Raw genomic sequence first — 14,750 nt, 5'->3', positions numbered from 1 at the left:
GGTGCAGTGTAAGTATCCGACACAAGGGTATCGGGATCTGACTTATCATCGTTTCCCCGACTAAACGCGCCGGACGACATCTGACTGAATGCGTTGAAAGAGACCCGACTGCCAAGTCCTATTCGGCGGTCGGTCGGCTTTCGACTCAACGAGCGCACCCGACTCACAGTCGGGCGAAGGACGCCCGACTCACAGTCGGGCGAAGGACGCCCGACTTAGGCCCTCGACCATCGAAAGGCCGATCCGAGGTCGGAACTTGTTTTACCTTCGTGACGGCACGCGTTATCAAACGTCCTAACTGATCTATATGGGTTAGCGACTTACGTGTTCAAATGCATTCCACGACACATGAAAAAAGAAAGACATGCACGAGGAAAAAGTTTAAGTCCAAAACTTTGACTTTGATTTCATTAAAGATCAAGACAAGTTTACAAACCGGGCCGAAGCCCGACTACAAGTATGACAAGCCGAAGCAAAAAGAAAAGGAAAAAATCGACTAATCCTCAGAGTCGGCCTCCTCCACTAGATGACGGTCGGGGACGATCGGCGAACCCGCTCTGGCTTCGGCAGTTGGGGCCGCTTGATCTTCGGTGGCTTGCTCTGCGTCTTCTTCAGCTTCCGCCCTGATAGTGAGGCCTTCCGACGTTGGATCGGCCGTCTCCTCCACAGCTGGGGCCTCCGACTCTGGCAGAACAATGCTGCTGAGATCAAGCTCCGGGTACAGGCTTCGAACGGCTTCCTGAGCATCCTCATACCCGACCCAGTATGAAAGGAAGCCGCTCTCCAAAAGCTCTTCTCGGTACTCTTCCGAGTCACGGAAGTCTTCTATGGCCCGACCCATGGCCTCCTTCACCGACTCCACTTCTGCCCTCACGATGTCTGCGTCGGCTTGGGCAACGGACAGACCTTCCTCGGCCTTAGCAAGATTTTTGAGACTTACTCGGAGCTGCTCGCGGTCGGCCTCCAGCTCCTTAGCAAAGCTGTCCCACTCGTGCCGAAGCCGACGGACGGTCCGGGACTTCTTCTTCGCGTCGTCCCGGGTCGACTGTAGCTCCGACTCCGATGTCGCCGAGGCGCCCTTGAGTCGGGAGACCTCCTCTGTAAGTCGGGAGACCTCCCCCTCAAGTCGGCCCTCCCGTTCGACCGACTGTTGCAGCTGGTCAACCAGGACGATCTTGTCGGCTTCAATGGTCGCAACCTTGTCTCTCCAAGCCGCGCGCATGTCGCCGAACTTCCGGTATCTGGCCTCTAGCTCGGATATGTTGTAAACCAGCTGCACAAAACAAAACCGACCGTCAGGAGACCGAGCTTACGGAAACCACGTTGGAAATGAAGGAAAGAGGGACTTACCCGGATCATCATCGGGTAGAACGAAGACAGCATGTCGGAGACACGCTGGTTCTTCATCGCCTCGATGTCGACGAGAAGGAGGAGCGCCTGGCACAGCCTCCTGGCCAAGTCATGGTTGGCCAGGCCCGATGCACCTTCGAGGAGTTGGAAGTTGGTCGATCCTCCACCGTCGGCCGACCGTCCTTCATCGTCCGACGCCATAGGGGCCTTCCCTCGATCGGACGCCCAAGCCCTGATGTCGGAGATGGACGGCAAGCTTGAGCCCGACCAAGTCTTGACCGACGGCGCGGCAGCAACGGGCGCTGGTCGCTCGGGCTCGTGCGCCTCCTCCCGATCCTCCTCTGCCGGCTGAGCAGCCGGTGCGCCATCGACCAACTCGTCGGCCGCCCTTCTTTCGGGCGAGGCAGCGCCCTCGCCCGACGATCCCTCGGACGGGACTTCGACGAGCACTGTCGGTGCCGACAGTGCGATGACGGGCTCCGCCCCCGACCCAGTCGGTTCGCTCGGCGGAGCTACGTGGGGCCTCTTGGGAGGCCATGACGGCCCGGCCCCTTGCGTCGGCCTCTTCCGAACGGCGTACTGACGTACGTCGGCTGCCGTCAGTCTTGATCTCGGCGGCATATCTGCAAATAACGACAGGCGGTCAGCACCGTAGAGAAAGGACAAAAAGAAGAAAAAGGGGAGAAAAATAGAGAACCGACCTAAGCGAGGGACCGGACTGAGGCCGGCGTCGTACAGGGCCTGCTCGGTGACGAGCTCCCTCTGCTTCGGTACCGAGATATCCTTCAACCGGTGGAAGTCTTCTCGGTCCTCAGCTTCCACCCGACTGTTCTCGTTCGGCTCGGTCTGGGGATCCCCCAACGGACAGGGAACCCCCAAGGAGTAGAAGAGGATGCGAAGAAGAACTGGTTCTTCCATCCGTGAATAGACGACGGAAGATCAGTAATGAAAGAAAGCCCCTTCCGAGGATTGAAGTACCACCACCCTCGGGCTTTAGGGTGGGGTTGGAGGACGAAGAAAGCTCGGAAGAGGGAGATCCGAGGATCAGTCGGCAAAAGCCGACACAGAAGAGCAAAACTGACTATTAGCCGAACTGAGTTCGGCACGAGTTGCATCGGGCACAGCCCGTAATAGTCAAGCACGTTTCGGACGAACTCCGGGACCAGGAAGCGAAGGCCGGCCCGGAGGTCCTCAACGTAAAAGGCCACCTGGCCCTCAGGCGGGCTGTTAACCGGACCGTCGGCACCAGGGGCGAACAGCCGAAACTGCCCTGGGATGCGATATTGCTCCCGGAGCCGATCGATGTTCGGCTCCGAAAGTGAAGAGACCTCCACCTCCGGGGTCGACCGAGTGTCGTCAGTCGGCTCTCCCGACCGACTTTCTCGGGGGGATGTTCTGGCCATGGATTAAAACAAAAGAAGAAGAAGGGGCAGATTGCGAGAAGGCAAAGGAGAAGATGGTGAAAGCGGTGGTGGCCCTCAGAAGGAGAAGAGAGAACCCCTAAGGAGAAAGGAAGTGAAGAAGAGTACCTGGAATGAGGGATTACGCGGGCAGAGTCTCGACAGCAAAGTGAGGGGGGGTAAAAACTGAATATGGGCGACCCTGCATATATAGTACCCCCGACGGTCGAGATGAAGGCACGACCAATGAGGAGTCCCCAGATCTCGCCACGTGGCGTCATTCGGACCATCCGTCGGCCCGACGGTTCGGCGCACCCATCCTCAGATCGAGCCACATCACCTCAATCCGCTCCAACGGACCCGTCCCAATGGCCACATGCCACGTGGCACAGAGGCCGTGACGTTTCGTATCCCCGAAGGGGTGGCAGGAACGACGGTTTTCCTTCCCGATGGGATGAGACGTCTGACACCGACAGGACGTCCGACACCGACATGACACCTGACACCGACAGAACGTCTGACGCCGACGGAACAGGACATCTGACACCGACGAGACGTCTGACACCGACTGGACATCTGACGCCAGTGAATCGCCCGACATTCATGAGACGCCTGACATCATATCAACCCACGGTACGGTCGGAACTTGATACACAAAGGATCCACTCCTTTTCGCCCGACGCTACTGCCCAAACGAAGACATCGGCCAGCGCGCCGTCCGACTCAGGAGTGGAGGGGGGCAACTGTTGGGGAATACCGACCGACCCCGCTCATGCCGACTTATAATCGGGCATACACGACCGACCGACCGACCGATCGTCGGGTGCCGTTACCGACCGATCGACGGCTGTCTACCGACCGAGGATATGTCGGTCGGGCAGACCTTTTCCGTCCTCCTAACCGACTGCACCAGGGGGTCCGATGCCCGACTCCCGCGACGTGTCCGACTGACCGTCGGAGGGGTCCGAATCTCCACCCGACGCCCCTCAGCTGGCCACCGATCTAAGGTCGGTCGACTCCTCCAATCGCCGTACTACTGCCAGAGACTGTCAGTCCTGACAACAGCATGCGGCACTGCCGCCTAGGGGCATTATCCCGCCTATGGCATTGTCAACCCTAGTGATTTGACGGCCCCACGGCGATTTGACACCTTTACGGCAACTCTGACAGTCTACAGTGAATTGACAATTCTTCAATTGTCCGCGCCATTAATGACGGCGCCATACCACGCTCCACTATATATATCGGGGAAGGCAACAGTGCTAGAGGTCCCTTCGAAACTCTTGGGCTTGTCTCCTCTCTCTCTTTCCCTCTCTCGTTGAGCTCCTTGTTTTCTTCTCACTGTTGCCTAGTCTCCTCTCTGACTTGACCGTCGGAGGGTCTCCGCCGGAGCTGCCTCCGGTCAGTGTGGACTTTCTTTTGCAGGCGCTCGTTCCCGGCGATCAGGCGATGAGGGGATTGGCCGCAATAATTTTCATACAAGTATGAGGAAAATCGAACAATAAACATGGATTAGGATTTTTTTTTTTTTTTTGTAATGATTCATCCATTTCATTTTGTTCCTGCGTTTTTCTACAGTTTCATCCTTTTGGTAGAGTAGTTGGTGGCTAGTTCCCCCGTCTTGGAATTCAGTCGCATAAAGGAGGCTACCTAATTGTTTATTACTTTTATAAGTCTTAATCCCTCACACCCGTGTGATGAATTATTTGCATCCCCCATCTCGAGCACACCAAATGTTCTATATGAAGTGACGAGGCTAAAAGAAACTCTTCATTCTTCCTGGAGATCTCCTCCATATTTAGAAGCGGAGGAGTCGGCCACAAAATAAAGTAAAGCAAAAGGGAAACTCAATGCATCGGTAGTGATGTTTCTCTTTCAAGCGATAATGGTCCCAACGAAAAAGAAAACACCACGAGAATCCCAAATTCCGATGAAGGCATTCTGGAATAGAATATAATACAAGGCCAGGAGAAGGTAGGAGACAATAAGGATGCCAACCAATAGAGTGGAGACAAGGTGATGCCCACAATCAAGTACTAGTTTAGCTTGACCTATTTCACGGCATGTTAAAGTAAGCAAACCAATTTTGAAACTCCTTAACCGAGTTGCTTTCCAGCCAAAGAACCAACAAGGAAATGATTACGTCGTACTCATCACAATTCAATTTGATCACCAACTTGTTTGATGTGACACATCATACATGATGTTGATCAAGTCGAGGTTACATTAGTTCCATCAGAGTGATTGCACATGTACTAATTGAGTTCTCCTGCCCTCTTTTCCGCTCTCTGCGTTGTTTCTTTTTCTTTTTCTTTTTTTAATTTCTGAAGGGAAGCTTTTAGACCATGTCACTGTGGGAAACAGAAATTACAAGTGAAATACCAACACTACTCCTCTAGCACTCAAACTCTTTCAACTGCATTACTATTTAAAAAAAAAAAAAAAGGATGAATCTTTAAACTGCATAGAAATTCTCCATTAGCTGAAAAGAATTAGAATATGAGAGATGGCAGTGTTTGGCCTTTGCTAGAATTATGCAGTGTTGCTTCTAATGCAATATACTCCTGCTTGTGAGATCTAAACAGGATGCATCAGTTATCACCAACCTAAAAGCCGCAGGATACAACATTTCTCTTATGACTCAAGTCATATAATTTTGTGTGTAACTTCTCGTAGGCGGGTGTTTTCCAAAAACTTAAGAAAACGAATTAGAAACATAAATAATTCTTACATATAATGTTACCACCAAAACCTTAACTATAGCATGGATTATATTATTGTTGGTATGGCAAAAAGACATGAATATTGTGAAGTCCGTCGAACCTAATTTTGAATTGGGCTTGGTGGTTGGAAATTGTTCAGCATGTGTAAGCCCATCACACTTCAAATGCTGGCCCCCACCGAGGCTCAACTCAACTAACGGTAAAAAGTAACTGAGGCACGAGTCTGCGACTATTGTTAATAGCAGCATTAAGCCACCTTCGTTCCCAACTTTGGCAAAGAAAAACATGCACGCCATGTCTCTCCTTTTAAAAAAAAAAAAAAAAATTGAGTGGAGTACACGCCATCTGTGATGTGGACCTTCGTTCCTAATGTTCACATTATTACTTAGAGGAGGAAGAAAGGGAAATAGAAAAAAAGAAGACATCTTTAATAAATTCCTCATCATCGTAAACTTTAATTTAGTGGATAAAACTTAGTTTACGAAGATAAATAGGGTCCACGAACTAAAAAGAATGAAGCCAGCCAGAGGGATTGAGACCACCATGGAAATTTTCCAATAAGCATGTTTTTAATAAGCTCAAGAAGGACGAATCCATCTGGGTTGCTTATATTTTTCTCCATCGTCCGTTCCCCATGTTGGACTCGGGAAAGAAAGAGAACGTAGTAAAAACTAAGAAAACAAACTAATTCCACCTTCAAGAAGAAATCCTTGCTTCTTTTGGAGCTGAAGTGAGGCCTAAAAATTTGATCTTTGCTTCGAATCGGGGCATCGGTTCAGGGTTTTCAGAGACGAAATCGACGGAAGAAGAAGGGAAATGAGAAGGCGGAGCAGGGAGTGTTAATAAAAAGAGAAGCAAAAGAGAGAAAGAGGAATTAATCCTGTTTTTTTTTGCGGCTGGAATAAAAGGGGAACTTTGGGGAATAAAAATGCCTCCTTTTCTGTCGATGGTCGGCTCGTTGCCCTGCTGGGCGGCCCACGGCGTACCACCGCGGCCCCACCTCCCACGTCCGATCCTATCTTCTCGTCGGATCCGACGGCTGTGATCCGGTCTCGGAGGCGAAGCATTCTGTTATGACTGCCATCCGTCAGTCACGGCGTTGGACACTTCTGGGATCGCGTATTAAAGCTCGAATCCTTCGCCTGTTTCTCCCTCCCGTGGAACGATCCCTTCGGCCTCTCCTTTCTAAGGTGCGAGAATAAAAAGATTATTTTTTCCGCTTTTTTTTTTTTTTTTTTGAAGGGTGTGGAATTCCATAGCTCTGGTCTTGGGGTGTGACGTGTTGGTCTTTCGGCTTTTTTGGGGAGCGGTGTCGAATTTATGAGGAATTTGAGCTTTTTCTCCGCCAGAAATGGCGAGGCTTAATCCCAGTTTGTTTGCATGCCATGACGTGTGGTTATGGAGGTTGCTGGAATAGCTACAAGCTCGTCTGTATTTGGAAATTTGGCCTTTTTAGAACGGATAAGGAGTTCTGAGTCACCTTCTTCTCTTTGCTTTCTTGTTCCGTCTCTAGTGGAATAGCTTTTCCTCTGTGGGTGAATGGATTTTTGGATATGTTTTCGATGGTATATAAATCTATTTCTCTCTATCGGGGATGTAGTTTTAACGATTCATGTGTTGTTCTATGTTTATGCTAGTTGGTGTGGATCTGCATCGTAATTGGCAACCCATCGCTGGAAATTAAACTCCTCTTGGAAATTTTTTTCTTGTTGTTGTTCCAAACCGGATTTTTTCGCCGGTTTTTCTGTTTGGTCTGTCATCCATTAACAATCTGGGAAGCTAAAAAATCGAACTGTTATGCCTTTGTTCCTTCTGAGCTCTGTTACTTTTCTTCTTTTATGTTTCTTTTATTTTTTGGATATGGTTTTTAATCTACTTATTTCGGGCTTTATACAATAGGTGGCAAATTTCTGTATATGTTATTGATGTTTTTTTTTTTTGGGTAGAAGTATATGTTATTGATGTTGGAATTGAGTTCTGGAAGTGATGGTTATTTTGTGCTTCCCATTGTATCTACTATCCGAATCTATATCTGTGTATGAGCATGGTTGCTCTGCACATGGCTTAATGGCTTGTCTGCTATCTATGACTCATCTTCATGAGAACTGTTATAGTATCTACGAATGGATGTTCCATTTTCTTTTTCCTTAACAATCTTGTGATGCGAGTATTTGCCTTGATTTGGAGTTTACCATCTATAAGCTTGGAGATCAAACTTCATTATGGGCCCAGAAACATGCTAGAACTGATCCTCTTCATTGAATGAGATCATGGAAATTGCTGTGCTGAAAGAATCTTCTGCAAATGAATTTACTCTTTGTGCTATAAGATACCTTTCATGAATTCATTAGATATGCACATTTTTTGATGCGGCATGTACCCCTCATATCAGGATCAATTATATTTTGTGATAGATATTTCCATCCATTGAGGGAATTGAGGGATCTTCAAGTCTAAAATAGATTTCAGAGAGTGGTGTATCCTTGAGTTTGTGCTTAAAATGGTAGATTTTGTCTTGGTTGTGTCCTTAGATTATTGATGACATAATTCACTTGGTTAGCAGCTAAGTCTACTAGAGTCGGTGAACATTATAAGAGAATGCTTTAAACCGCTGCCAGTGGCCTGCCAATTACCTGTCTAATGTGGCATGAGGGGATTGTGTGATTCACGGTGTGTGGTGATCTTCATAAACCTATTTTGCCTTTGGTGCATCAGCAGCACATCAGATTGCACAATCTGGTGGATGCTCCATTTTCATTCTAATGGTGAAAGGATGTGAAAGTGGCCCACAATCTTGTTTCTCAGACTGTGTAATAGAACAGAGTTGTTGGCTTGTGAGGCTGATACTGTATGCTTGCTTGATCTTGCTTAAGCATTGAATTTCTCATTTACAAAAAAATAATTGTGGCTATTAGCAATAACTGCATTAGAATCATTCTCTTGTTGTCTATCTCTGCTTCAGAAATAAATCTCACTCTTTTCTCAGCGCCTGCTTCTGTTGACTATCAATCTTGTAATATTTTGCATTAAAGATCCCTTAAATCTTCTTGTTGATTCGAGGTTTTACCTTAGTGCTGCCATCCTGACATCCATGACTTGTACTGCACAATTGACTTTTGACACTCAGGATCCTTGTTTACACCTGATCATTGTATGCTAGCCTTCTCTTTTCCCATCTGTGTGTACTTATTGTACTTAAGCAATTGCATTCCTAATATAGATGCATCTGCACTTGTTGCAGAACTGAAGAAGTCCTATATCTTTAGGTTGAAAGTTGCATCTTTCTCATACACATTTCCAACCCAAAATGGATGGGTACATGGGTAGGAAAACTGCTATCGGTCTTGTTTTTTCTAGAGGAGGTTCGACCCTTGCTTTTAGAGAGCAAAATTTTGAGGACAGAAGCATTAAACATTGTAATCGATTAGGATGCAGCACTAGGCATTACTCCATGAATGGTATCCAAACTGGCAACCAAGAAAAGGTCAAATATTCAAGGGGTTCCTCCCACTCTGCGAACAGCAAAATGACAAATGGAAGCTCTTGTGAATCATCTCATTCCTGTGATTCTAGAAAGACTCGTCAGGAGAGACGTAGATGCACATCTTTGCATGGGAGAGCTACTGCAGAAAGCAGCGATAGGCGGAGGGAGATTGAAGATTTAGATGATGAAAACGGACGATGGGAGATAGATAACTTGGAATATGATGGCAGACACGGGGAGGCAGAAGATTCTGAATCCATTCACATAGCTCAAGGCAATCAGATTGTATTTTCGGGTCCTGATGAAGTTGAACTTGTAAATCTTCATGCAACTGGAGCACTGGGAAGCTGCAGCACCAGATTGAGTTCAAAGGCGTGTAAGCAAGTCAGCCGACGGCACAGATATGGTGATCAGGCAACCTCTTCAAGTTCCTCCACCAGGCATTCTTTGACATCCAGAAACACCAGCCAGGCTGCTAAGCATGCTTCAGAAGGTGGGGGAGCTGAGTCAAAGAAGTCTGGTCTCAAACGTCTTAGTTGCACATCGGTATCAGATGTCCTTCCATCAGGTTGTTCCTCCGATACTGGTCCTACCAGAAGGGTTAACACACTGAGAAAGGGATCCTCGAAGGGAGGGAGTTTGTCAGCCAGAGGCAAAAGGATGAGTGCATCCTTGAGTGGGGCAAATTCTGGTTCTCCAAGCAGAGGTTCTTCTGGCCTTGGCTTTTCTGTTCGAGAGCATTTGACGCCTCAACAAGATTTAAGAAGGACAGGTGCAGTCTCAATAAGAACATGCCAGGCTCCTAGTGGGGTGACTAGAACAAGGTTATCAGAACAAAGAGATTATTCTCCTTCAACACTGGAGCCCGTAACAATTGCTCAAATGGCTCAGACTGATTTGTCTGTACAAGAAGTTGTTCCTCGATGTTTATCAAGATCATCTCATCCTGAAGATAGCAGTACACAAATGTTCAATGTCCCTATGGCAGATAGAAATGGCTATCAGCACTACAACATGGAAGGAATTGCAGAGGTATGCATATATTCTGCTCCCATAACTGTAAACTCTCATAAAGCTTAGCTAATATGTTTGTTGGATGATTCCTATGTTCCAGTAAGAAAAGGAAAGAGAAATTCACAAAGACCAGAAATCAGTGATGGAATGGCTATCATGTTCTTTCATTTAAATTATTCACTGTTCTTGAACTGAAATCTTTATTTTCTTGTCTTTAATTTTTGCTAATGCTCATACTGATTGAACTAGGCACTTGAAAATGAAAGAGCTGCTTTCTGACTTGCAGGTTTTGTTGGCACTGGAGAGGATCGAACAGGATGAAGAATTAACTTTCGAGGTTTTCAATCTCTTTTTCTCCCATCCATTTTATTTACCTATTAATGTTGAGAACTGTTTCACAATTCAAATAATGGATTGGCCAAAAATGAATTTTTTTCAAGTCAATCCCTGACTGTTGGGATGAAGCATGGGTTTAAAGCTATGGTATTAACAACAAGGTTGCTATATTTCTTGCAGCAACTATTGGTGCTAGGGACGAACTTGTTTTTGGATGGCCTGAACTTCCGTGATGAACATAGAGACATGAGGATGGACATCGATAATATGTCATATGAGGTAGATTCTATCATTTGATTGTGTATATTGTCATTAGACTGAGTGATCACAGTTTTGTCTTCAAATTGAGCTATCCCTCCATTGTGTTCCTTAAATTTTTTCTCCTCCTTCAATTGATCATAGATCACTATGACTCTCTCTACTCTATAAAATGGAAATTCAAATAACTTATTTGCAACCAAGATGGCTGAGGTCTCAATGTCACTATTTATTTATTCGTATTTTTTGGTTGGTTAGTTATCTATTCAAGCTTCAATTTTCTGAATTCCTTAAGATTATATATTGTTTGTAGGATTTCATTAACTTATCCAAGTAAATATGTTCTTCACAAGCAGGAGCTGTTAGCCTTGGAGGAGAAAATGGGCACTGTCAGTACAGCACTCCCAGAAGAAGCATTATCAAAATGTCTTAAAAGAAGCATATATATGCCTGCTCGCACTGGCTGTGAGGAGGATGTCAAATGCAGCATATGCCAGGTAATCTGACATCCACATTGCAAAACTTGTTAGAAAATCTGTGTCATATTGCATTTCCAATGCATACCTTTATCTGACATGGAATTGGCTTTTCCAATATGTATCCATGTCAATATGTAAGTATAATAATTGCATGTTTCATGGTAGCTTGACTTCTCAGGTATGCTGCATCTTTTTTTTGCCTATCAGGAAGCCTTTAGCTGGTGCAGTGACCATACCTGTTGGAGAAAAACCTGTACTTGTATTCAAGGGAACAAATTAATAGTTCCTTTTCCAATTTGATCAACAAAACACAACCGAAGATTGAACCCTGTATGAAGAAGTCACTTGATGGATTTTGAACCCAAAAAAATTTAAAAAAAAAAAAAAAAATAGAGGAAAAAAGCTGTTGCCAATCTGGTTTTAATATCATCATCACAAAGGACATATCATACAGAGGGCAGGCTTTGGTGTGCTCTGTTATGAGCTGGTTGTGATGGATTTGAAACATGGAAATATTGCCTCTGCATGCAAGGTTAAGGCTGCATACGAATACATCTGACACCCTGCAGTGGCGGGAGCCTCGTGCATTGGGTTGCAGATGACATGTGGTGTATGACTGCCTAACATGGTGGTGATAGAGTCCTCACCATCAGTCTTTGTTTGATGACCATGTGCTTGTGTAGTTCCGAGCCCACTTGCTGCGGCAAATGCTCATAATGGCCGGCATTGCTGCAAAACATGGGCTAATTGCTCCTAGAATAGTTTGATATGGTTCTCTTTGTGGGGGATGGCATGCCTAATATTTTCATCTTCCTCTTCTGTTTGCTTTCTCCCTTTCTTTTTCCAGGAAGAGTATCTTGTCAGAGATGAGGTGGGCAAGTTGACATGCGAGCATCGTTTCCATGTAACCTGCATCCATCAATGGCTTCGGCTGAAGAACTGGTGCCCTATCTGCAAAGCCTCCGCATGTCCGGTCTCCTGAAACCCTTGGAGCTTGCCCACTAAAACAAGGAATACCTGTATGTACACAGCTCTCTCCTGTGTCTGTAAATAACATTATCTTTCACCGTTCTTATGGAATAATGTGTATGGATCGTAGGGATTTCTCCAAATTATTTTTTGGGTCCCAATTATCAACACAGAATTCTGCATTTTATTTAAAAAATAAAAAGCACTGTCCATTGGAAAACTTCTTATATGGGCATCCTTCCCCTATTTGATTTGCTTTGTCTGCCATCATCAAACTTAGAAAAGTGTTTTCAGGGTCATTGCCTGATTTTTGTGATGGTTTGGCCAACGGGCAGGCCTTTTGGGGGCTATGATTTATCCCAAAAAGCCTTGTGAATCACCAGAATTTTAAAAAATTCAAACAATTACACTAAACATGACTCACAAAAAGAAATTAAAATTCTTTGCCTTCGTGAGTGAGGTATTAGTTGTTCCATTCTCCATGCCAAGGACCTGCCTTTGTGTTTCAACTGCCAAGGAATTGTGGGTGTTTTTTTTTTTTTTTTTTTTTTGTTTGGTGGAAGTGCAAGTACTTTTTGTTGGTTCTAAATTTAAGTAGCAGGAATTTCTTCTCTGTGATGCATGACAGGTTCCTGCATCGACAAGGGAAATTTCAGTTCCTTGTTCCTTAATTATCAAATCATTAGCTTTAACTTGCTATTTATTATTGGTTTCATGTGGCGTGGTTCCCGCAGCTCGTTTTTAGCGATCTTAGTCCAGACCCTTTGAAAGAGCATTCCTCATCCATCAAACCTAACAACAGCTTTTAGATTAAAAACGACGCAGACTTGTAGGCCCTGTTTGGATTCTCGGACAGCCTGCCGGCAGATTTAACCCATATATGGCTGACATATTGGGCTTTTTGAGGAGGTGCACGATGGGGAGAAAGTTTTACAGGTGCGGGAAATTTGATTCATTGGTGCAATCTGGCAGAGCGCAAATCACCTAGAGGAATGCAGTACCCTTCTTTTTTTCTTTTTTTTCTTGATTGCACGATCTGGGGACTTCCAGATTAACTGAGATGCTTCTCTTCCAAACGCTGCGATTTTTCTTCCCTTCCGCTAAATATGAGTCTATTTCCAGGACTCACCCTGGATAATGGAGTTTTGTGATCTCCAGTCACCAGAGCTGCCATTTCACGTAATCACCAATCGCCAGAGCCACATCAAATGGAAATGCAATGAATCAGATGGTGGAAAAGCCAAAACGGCTACTTGGTTACATTAGCTTTTTCATATGACATCCATGCACCGGAACAAAGGATAGAGCTCTCAACAAGAGTTCGACAATGAGAATTGCATGGTCAAAATTATACTCAACAATCCGGGAGAAATGCAGGAGGCAGCTTTGTTCTCAACTCAAGAGACCAAAGTCTCCTGCCAAAATCTGTGGAGAACAGTAGTTCTTGCTGGAGAATCCTTTCTCACAAGCCCTGTCCGGGGAACAGCAGAAACCGCTCCATTCGGCACCTTGGACTGAAATGTGTGCTGATGCACCTGCAATAGCACAAGCTCATCTAGAGTTCAGATAGCACCTTCCTGTCTTGTATAAGGCAAAAAGTCTGCTAAAATTCTCAGATGAAATCCAAGTAAGAACCGGAAGTATGACATATAAAATCTATATAGCATCATCACCAGCGTGAACATTAAAATATATGCTCAACCTTGTTGTGACAATCCGTGCTGTTTCCCCATTGATCCTGACATATATGTGACTCCCTTTCTTTTTTCATCCTCTTTCGATGGTGGATCTGTTATTCTTCAACCGGACAGTTAATAAAGTCTTCAAAAGACCAACCTACAAAATCTCAGTTGACAATCAATATGTAAACATTTTAGTGTCTTAGAACTGTTAATACTGCAAAGGTTTGCATGACTTTTTCAAAATGAATTCCCAATATATGCTAGACATGAGCATTTTATATCTGACAAATAACATCAAGAAAAGCAAAACAGAAGGAATGCATGGATAGAACATGTACATATTTGGGTTATGGAGGGTTTAAAAACCAGTGGAGCAGAGAGTTGATGTATAGGCCTCATAAACTTATTTTATTCATTCTGCTTTAAATATACGTGCAAGAAACAACAAGATAACTTCAATGTTCAGCATAACTATGGTATTCAAGTCATGCAGTAACTACAATTTGCCTGAGCGTAACCTGAAATATATAAGCTTTGGACATGACCATGTGCTCAACGAGCATAACCTTAAATCAATGTCATAGGCAGGAATTATCTGCATGCAGTTAAAATATTATCACCTCCTAAAAAAGAAGATAACTAGCACTTCTTAATAACAGAGATCCAAAGTGAAACATGTAGAGCACGTGAGAAAAGATCATGGCCGGAAGAGACATTTACCAGCAGAATTGGCGGCAAGTTTAAATGCTATGGTGCAGGGAAACTGGGAAAGTGGTCCAGTATTAGTATGTATTGTCTTCGAACAAGCTTCTTACATCTGAAAATATTTGAGTTTCCTCATAGGATACAATTATAATTTACTCTACTGTATGATGTGCAGTTCGTTCGAGTACCTGCACTATTATGTGACGGAGCAGAAAGGAAAGCTCTGTTAGTCTGTTAATTGAGAAATCAATCAGAATTCAATAAATCCTTTCGCAGAATAGAGACATTTTAGCTAAATGTTGATCAGGAATATTGGCATTTGATGATCATATAGGAGAATGTTAGCATTT

At 45.0% G+C, this 14,750-nt stretch overlaps 2 protein-coding genes across 24 annotated transcripts in view; one reads left to right on the top strand and one right to left on the bottom strand.

Annotated features, from left to right (window-relative positions):
• Positions 1-6,039: 6,039 nt before the first annotated feature.
• On the top strand, positions 6,040-12,259 carry LOC105039284 (uncharacterized). 4 transcript variants are annotated; one of them, XM_010915389.4, is made up of 6 exons: positions 6,040-6,663; positions 8,715-9,989; positions 10,258-10,308; positions 10,488-10,586; positions 10,922-11,062; positions 11,892-12,259. In XM_010915389.4, the coding sequence occupies exons 2-6, from the start codon at positions 8,781-8,783 to the stop codon at positions 12,024-12,026; spliced, it is 1,635 nt and encodes a 544-aa protein (XP_010913691.1). In that variant the 5' UTR covers positions 6,040-6,663; positions 8,715-8,780; the 3' UTR covers positions 12,027-12,259. The 4 variants fall into 4 exon arrangements, with proteins under 4 accessions (XP_010913691.1, XP_010913693.1, XP_019704250.1 ...); XM_010915391.4 differs by lacking the exon at positions 6,040-6,663 and adding an exon at positions 6,741-7,038; XM_019848691.3 differs by lacking the exon at positions 6,040-6,663 and adding an exon at positions 7,067-8,624.
• A 958-nt stretch (positions 12,260-13,217) lies between these two features.
• The window catches only part of LOC105039283 (uncharacterized), an 18,017-nt gene continuing 16,484 nt past the window's right edge, over positions 13,218-14,750 (bottom strand). For 3 of the 20 annotated variants that reach the window (XR_012135309.1, XM_073245526.1, XM_073245503.1), the window contains exons 4-5: positions 13,716-14,588; positions 13,218-13,548 (exon numbers count right to left, since the gene is read on the bottom strand). The gene's annotated coding sequence lies outside the window, so the exon portion shown is untranslated. Of the gene's footprint in view, positions 13,614-13,715; positions 14,632-14,750 lie in introns of all 20 variants that reach the window. The other 17 variants (XM_073245531.1, XM_073245527.1, XM_073245542.1 and 14 more) reach the window with 15 other exon arrangements.

The sequence above is a fragment of the Elaeis guineensis genome, chromosome 1 (genome assembly GCF_000442705.2).
Source record: "Elaeis guineensis isolate ETL-2024a chromosome 1, EG11, whole genome shotgun sequence".
NCBI lineage: Eukaryota > Viridiplantae > Streptophyta > Magnoliopsida > Arecales > Arecaceae > Elaeis > Elaeis guineensis.
Note: the sequence above shows the minus strand (reverse complement) of the source record. Positions and strands in the feature narration are given on the sequence as shown.